The sequence below is a fragment of the Entelurus aequoreus genome, linkage group LG12 (assembly GCF_033978785.1).
Source record: "Entelurus aequoreus isolate RoL-2023_Sb linkage group LG12, RoL_Eaeq_v1.1, whole genome shotgun sequence".
In the NCBI taxonomy this organism is placed as follows: domain Eukaryota; kingdom Metazoa; phylum Chordata; class Actinopteri; order Syngnathiformes; family Syngnathidae; genus Entelurus; species Entelurus aequoreus.
This window is the reverse complement of record NC_084742.1, coordinates 63476690-63484189: the sequence shown is the minus strand read 5'-3', so window position 1 is coordinate 63484189 and position 7500 is coordinate 63476690. Positions and strand designations below refer to the sequence as shown.

Sequence of the window (7500 nt, the reverse complement as noted above, 5' to 3'; positions counted from 1 at the left end):
CAAGTGACATCAGTGTGTAAAGGATATCACCACATGGGCTCAGGAACACTTCAGAAACTCACTGTCAGTAACTACAGTTGGTCGCTACATCTGTAAGTGTAAGTTAAAACTCTCCTATGCAAGGGGAAAAACCGTTTATCAACAACACCCAGAAACGCCGTCAGCTTCGCTGGGCCTGAGCTCATCTAAGATGGACTGATACAAAGTGGAAAAGTGTTCTGTGGTCTGACAAGTCCACATTGTAAATTGTTTTTGGAAACTGTGGACGTCGTGTCCTCCGGACCAAAGAAGAAAAGAACCATCCGGATTGGTATAGGCGCAAAGTGTAAAAGCCAGCATGTGTGACGGTATGGTGGTGTATTAGTGCCCAAGACATGGGTAACTTACACATCTGTGAAGGCACCATTAATGCTGAAAGGTACATACCGTTATCAGTGTGTGAATGTGTGTGTGTGAATGGGTGAATGTGGAAACAAGTGTCAAAGCGCTTTGAGTTCCTTAAAAAGGTAGAAAAGCGCTATACAAGTACGACCCATTTACCATGCAAGTTTTGGAGCAACATATGTTGCCATCCAAGCAACGTTACCATGGACGCCCCTGCTTATTTCAGCAAGACAATGCCAAGCCACGTGTTACATCAACATGGCTTCATAGTAAAAGAGTGCGGGGACTAGACTGGCCTGCCTGTAGTCCAGACCTGTCTCCCATTGAAAATGTGTGGTGCATTATGAAGCCTAAAATACCACAACGGAGACTCCCGGACTGTTGAACAACTTAAGCTGTACATCAAGCAAGAATGGGAAATAATTCCACCTGAGAAGCTTCAAAAATGTGTCTCCTCAGTTCCCAAACGTTTACTGAGTGTTGTTAAAAGGAAAGGCCATGTAACACAGTGGTGAACATGCCCTTTCCCAACTACTTTGTCACGTGTTGCAGTCATGAAATTCTAAGTTAATTATTATTTGCCAAAAAAAAATAACGTTTATGAGTTTGAACATCAAATATGTTGTCTTTGTAGTGCATTCAACTGAATATGGGTTGAAAAGGATTTGCAAATCATTGTATTCCGTTTATCAGCCGGAGAATCGGAGCAGCTGGGGCAATATTGCAGTCTCTCTGCCGCACTGTTGGGACGAAACGAGAGCTGAGCCAGAAGGCAAAGCTCTCGGTCTACCGAGCTATCTACATTCCTACTCTCACCTATGGTAATGAAGTGTGGGTAATGACCGAAAGAATAAGATCGCGGATACAAGCGGCCGAAATGAGTTTCCTCAGAAGGGTGGCTGGCATCTCCCTTAGAGATAGGGTCAGAAGTTCAGTCACCCGAGAGAGACTCGGAGTAGAGCCGCTGCTCCTTCGCTTGGAAAGGAGCCAGCTTAGGTGGTTTGGGCATCTCGTGCAGATGCCTCACGAGCGTCTCCCTAGGGAGGTCCTCATTGCACGTCCCACTGGGAGGAGACCCCCCCGGCAGGCCAAGGACCAGATGGGGGTATTATATCTCCTCTCTGGCCTGGGAACGCTTTGGGATTCCCCAGGAGGAAGTCGCAAATGTTGCTCTGGAGAGGGAAGTCTGGGGGTCTCTGCTGGAGCTGTTGTCCCCGCGACCCGATTCCGGATAAGCGGTTGAAGATGGATGGATGGATGGATGGTGTATTCCGTTTATATTTACATCTAACACAATTCCCCAACTCATAAGGAAACGGGGTTTGTACAAAATATTTTGTTCACGATTTTTTAAAAGCGTGTGTGTCCTTGTCCAGCGGCCACCCCATACCACGGGTGGAGTACACAGAGGAGGAGAGGGCCACCTGGGGCACCGTGTTCAAGGAGCTAAAGACCCTGTACCCGACTCACGCCTGCCGGGAGCACAACCGAGTCTTCCCCCTGCTAGAAAAGTACTGCGGCTACAGGCAGGACAACATCCCGCAGCTGGAGGACGTATCCCGCTTCTTGCAGTGTGAGTTGATTTTCAAGAAGACCCCATCGTCCACAATCAGTAGTTGCTCTTGACAAACCTTGTCCCGTGCCTCTGATCCCCCACAGCCTGTAGTGGTTTCCGACTTCGCCCAGTGGCCGGCCTGCTTTCCTCCCGGGATTTCCTAGCCGGACTCGCTTTCCGTGTCTTCCATTCCACGCAGTACATCCGCCACGGCTCCAAGCCTACGTACACCCCTGAGCCGTGAGTGCCAAGTGTCAAGTCTGAGTGGATGTTCTTAATAGGGTAAAGAGTATTACGTTTGTTTCCGTTTTTAGGGATATCTGTCATGAACTCCTGGGACATGTCCCTCTTTTTGCAGATCCAGGTTTTGCCCAGTTCTCACAAGTAAGCAACCAAAGAAGTTGGACTAGAACCCATCAGACACCTTTCAATACCTTCAACCTTTTGTCTTTTCCCCAAACAGGAGATTGGTCTGGCTTCCCTCGGCGCCCCTGACGAGTACATTGAGAAACTTGCCACGGTAGGCTTCTACGTCCAACGGAGGATTTGGTATCACAGCTTTGGGTGATGACCATCTTATGTGTGCAGGTCTACTGGTTCACTGTGGAGTTTGGTCTGTGCAAGCAGGGCTCTGAGACCAGAGCTTTTGGAGCAGGCTTGTTGTCCTCGTTCGGAGAGCTGCAGGTTAGTTCAGTAAAGACACCAGGGTGGGTGCGGGGCTAGGCAGTGGGTTAGTGGTCCACTTGGGTTTATTATGTCACTGGGCCTGCTGGGAGTGGGCAAAGTGGTTCACCGTGGGGCAGTAAAAGCTTCTATGTCGGTCACACGTTGCATCAGCGCAGGATGTTTGCTCGGCCGAGTGCGCCAAGGGAACGCAATCGCCCGGAATCACACTCCACTTCCTGTGTGTGACAGGAACAATGGAGGCTCATTGAGCGTTGCATTTATCATTGCTCATCTTACAGTACTGCCTGACTGACAAACCCCAACTGCTGCCCTTCGACCCGGAGAAGACCAGCCTCCAAAAGTACCCAATCACAGAGTTCCAGCCCATCTACTTTGTGGCCGAGAGCTTTGATGACGCCAAAGAGAAAGTCAGGTAGGCTTGGAAGTCGGCCTCTTTGCCATCCCTCCAAACCCCGTGATCCTCATCGAGTGTTTCGGCTTATGCAGGAAGTTTGCCGGCACCATTCCGCGGCCGTTCTCGGTGCGCTACAACCCTTACACTCAGAGTGTGGAGGTGCTGGACAACACCCAGCAGCTCAGGAACCTGGCCGACAGCATCAACAGTAGGCTGCCTTTGTTGTCCTTCATGTTCAAAGGGCAGCCTCTTGGAAACTTTGTCATGTCTTCTCCTCGCAGGTGAAATGGGGAAATTGTGCGAAGCCATGCGGAAACTGGAGTGACTTCGCCACGGCTCCCGAGCGGCCTGAAGCTTGTTATACTTGCATGTCAGCTAAAGAATATTCTCTTTGTGAATCATCTATATCAGGGGTGTCAAACTTGTTTTCACTGAGGGCCACATTGCGGTTACAGCTGCTCTTCAAGGGCCACTTGTTACAGTGAATATATATATCACTATATATCAATCAATCAATCAAAGTTTATTTATACAGCCCTAAATCACAAGTGTCTCAAAGGGCTGCACAAGCCACAACGATAATCCATGCATGAATTTTGTTATTGTATAATCTAATGATATTATTACACAATTCCATGTGCATTTGTTCTGTACAAACTGATGGATACTTGCTATTGAAATCGGGGTGACATTTTTTTTTTTATTCTCACAAATTTTTGTCCAAACTTTTTCACCAAGGGCCGCATCCTAAAAAATTGAAGACTGTGGGGGCCATTTTGATACCTTTTTTATTTTATAAAAAGAAACGCTAAAAACAGTTATGACATATTTAAAGACAAAGCTTAGTGTCAGCTTTGTGTTATAGCAGAGGTGTCCAAAGTGCGGCCCGGGGGCCATTTGCGGCCCGCAGCTAATCGTTCACCGGCCCCCCACACATTCTGCAAAAATTGCAAAATTGATAGTATTGCAAAAATTAAAAAAAAACATTCCTAAAAAAGTGGAATGAGGTGAAATCTAACGAGAAAAAGTTGCAATGTTGACACAAAGCCGCCATGCAGGCTGTTTTTTTTTTCTTTTGTCTTTGTTTATTTTTAATTTTTTTCCATTGCTCGAGAAAAAAGAAGAAGAAAAAAGACAAAAAAATCTATGTTACAATGAATTATTACTTAAAAAAAATGTCACTTTAAAATGTTTTATGTGGAAAAAATATTGCATGTATTGTGTGGTTGCCATATAAAAAAATAAAAGTTTTAATTTGACAAAAGAGCATAAAACAAACAAAATAATAGTTCAAACGTAAAATCGACAGATATATCTGAAGTTGATCTTGTAATTTAAGTGTGAAAAGTAAATGGATCACTTTATGAGTGGGAAATATATTTGGGGGGATTTTATTTACATTTTCACTGTGATTACTCATAAATATTAAAAAATTCAAATCAATGGTGTCCTGCATTATTGATCTTTTAGGGCTCTAATTACTAAATACTGCATATTTCAGTTTTACTATAAAAAACAAAGTTGTCTTTGACAGAAAAGGCAACTTTTTGGTTGATTCAGGTTGATATCTCTGTATCAACCTGAAGTTGATACAGAGATATACTATAAAAAATAATAATAATAATTTGACTTATTTTTAACATTTTAATGACTGAGACCCTTGACCCTTGATTGGTCCCCGGGAGCCCTAAAGGTTAAAAAAAAAAAAAATCTATATATTTTGTTATGGTTTGAAAATGAAAAATATCGAAAATGGCCCCTGTATGCTTAAATTTTTCCGTGTGTGGCCCTCAGTGGAAAAAGTTTGGACACCCCTGTGTTATAGGTGACATAGTCTACTATTTTAGTTAGTACAGGGGTAATAAAATGTAAGCAAAAAGACGTAATGTAATGAGAAAAAGATGAAATGTTGATACTAATAACTAATAATAAAACACGTTGTCACGTATAACACAAATCCGACCCTAACTCTTGTCTTAAAATATAAAAAATGTCTGTTTTGATCTTCTCTTTTTTTTTTTTTTTTTTACAAAATAAAAGTATTTTAAAATGGCCGCCACATACTTTGACTTTTCAGTATGCGATCTCGGTGGAAAAAGTTTTAACACGTTTGGATTTATCAAAATCACATTTTTGCTCTTTTTTTTTTTTACATTTTTACTGTTGTTTTTTTATCCAAAATCAAGCTGCAGGCTGCACTTTGGACACCCTTGTGTTGAAATAATGTGTTTTCTGCATGGTCCCGTTGTTCTCACGTTTAGAGGAAATGCCACGTTTCTGTCAAAAACTGAAAGAACCAATATTTTTCCTGTGAAAGATAAAGTTGACTTATTCTCAGACTTACCAGGGCCACACAAAAACAAAAACCGATGTGGCAGCCAGATGTGGCCCCCGGGCCTTGAGTTTGACACCTGTGATCTACATAGATGAAGTCCGCAGCCAAATATTTGTTACTTTATTAAATAGTTGTATTAAAACATGATTTTACGTATAATAGTCACATTAGTGAGAGTTTAATTCAAATCCGAGCCTGTATTATCCTTTTCTTGTCACTTGGCAAAATGCTTTATTTTGTGCATGAAATATTTTGAAGACACAAATAAATAATATAAAAAAATGCAATGTCGTTTGTTTTTGTCCTATTTGGTCTAAATTGATTCACTTTTTTTTTTTTTTAACTCGCAATAATAATACATATGATAATAAAATCAAGCAAAATTATAAACATTAAGAAGATGATTGTCAGAATAATTGTATCTAAGTTATCACAATACTTTGTGTTGAAATGAGTTCCCGGCGAGAAGACAAAAACTGTCTTTGAACCTACCAAGAAGACAGCTTGTAAAACTCCACTGTGTAGGGGGGGGGCAACATGAAGGTGTTATGTTTCTTTCATGTATTGTAATCAACAGAAAGATATTGTCTTGACCCATGAACTACAAAGCGAAGAGGAAGCAGGGCGACCTTTTCTGTCAACTCTTTTACGACCTTTTCTTTGAACTGTTCTGTGAACCAAAGGCAATGGCTGTTTACGACCCAGGTCCCTTAGAAACAGCTGTTGCTATGTAATCAGGGAAAGTCCAAATAAAAGAGTTGGCGTACAATCTTTCGTATTGAGACACTGTAAAAGGGTACAGTGTCCAGATGTTTCTCCTCAAATTGAGCCAAATTGAATTCTGTCTCTGTTTAATTATTTGCTTCTTGTCTTGTTTAATAGATGTCATCAGTGTTTGAACCTGACAATAATACTAGCCGATACATAAAGAGTCTATTATTGCATTTTTTTTCTCTCTTCAATAGTATTATTTTTAGTAACATTAATGCAACCTGTGCAGCCCTCTTTTGGTTGAATGGACCCTGCGTGGTGACGTTAGGTAATATTTATTTGTGTGCATGGCTGCTCAATGACTTTCTTTTAGCTTTAGGTTATGGCACGGTGACGCAAAAGGGTAGCCCAAAAAAGGGCACCATCCTCTCACAATTGCGCCCTCGGATGAGATGCTATATAAAAGGTCCACACCACCAGCCGGCAATGCGCTCACACCACACCGCACAGCAATGAAGACGGACAGCAGTGCGAGCCAGGCGGCGGCCTTCAGCGGTCGGAGGCAGAGTCTTATCGAGGACGCCCGGCGAGAACGCGGCGGTGTCCCGGTGGGGCCGCCGGGGCACCCCCGGGCCGTGGATGGAAATGTGTTTGAGGAAAAGGAGGGCAGGGCGATCCTCAACGTGCTGTTTGCCCTCAGCAACGAGAAGAACTCTGGATTTTTCAAAACAGGGAAAATATTCGAGGTAATGAGGGTGGTACGCAGTCGTATTATCGCATGAGGCACACCTGTACAATCTAATGAGTGAGCTGCCTATGCAAAAATAATTAGGTACTATTTATTTGATGTTTTTTGATTGATTGATTGAAACTTTTATTAGTAGATTGCACAGTACAGTACGTATTCCGTACAATTGACCACTAAATGGTAACACCCGAATAAGTTTTTCAACTTCTTTAAGTCGGGGTCCACATTAATCAATTCATGGTAATTCATGGTTTATTGTTCTGTTCAAAACACGAGGGAAAGCTCCCAACTGGATCTCCGAATGGATAATAAAATCCAACAGTTCTTGTTTAATTTACTGTATACTTTTAGATGTGCCTGGTTCAAGGACAACTTTAAAAGAAATGTGTATGTCAGTGGTGGGGGTTCAACTATGGAATTGTCTTTACAATGAGATAAAAGATTGTAGAAATATTTTCCAATTGAAAAAAAATATATAAAGACAGAACAATAAGATCATATGGACAGCATAAGTGTCTATATTTTGCTTTATGTTTATTATTTTACTTATTTTTTACTTTTTTTGTTCGGTTTGTACTTCGTGAAGTTTTGCACTTGGTTTTTTTGTGTGTTTTTTTGTTTGTTTTCATTATATTTGGATGTATTCATTTGGTTTGTATGCTTGTGAATCTGGGGCCGTACTTATC

At 42.0% G+C, this 7500-nt stretch overlaps 2 protein-coding genes across 3 annotated transcripts in view; both read left to right on the top strand.

Moving 5' to 3' along the window:
- The window catches only part of pah (phenylalanine hydroxylase), a 244337-nt gene extending 238702 nt beyond the window's left edge, over window positions 1-5635 (top strand). For both annotated transcript variants that reach the window (XM_062066411.1, XM_062066412.1), the window contains 8 exons: window positions 1761-1957; window positions 2044-2179; window positions 2254-2323; window positions 2403-2459; window positions 2528-2623; window positions 2905-3038; window positions 3113-3228; window positions 3302-5635. In XM_062066411.1, coding sequence (XP_061922395.1) covers window positions 1761-1957; window positions 2044-2179; window positions 2254-2323; window positions 2403-2459; window positions 2528-2623; window positions 2905-3038; window positions 3113-3228; window positions 3302-3345 — 850 coding nt within the window. In that variant the 3' untranslated portion in view covers window positions 3346-5635. The remainder of the gene's footprint in view (window positions 1-1760; window positions 1958-2043; window positions 2180-2253; window positions 2324-2402; window positions 2460-2527; window positions 2624-2904; window positions 3039-3112; window positions 3229-3301) is intronic.
- A 932-nt stretch (window positions 5636-6567) lies between these two features.
- th2 (tyrosine hydroxylase 2) overlaps window positions 6568-7500 on the top strand; it is a 7029-nt gene continuing 6096 nt past the window's right edge. The window contains exon 1 of the mRNA XM_062067115.1: window positions 6568-6812. Coding sequence (XP_061923099.1) covers window positions 6579-6812 — 234 coding nt within the window. The 5' untranslated portion in view covers window positions 6568-6578. The remainder of the gene's footprint in view (window positions 6813-7500) is intronic.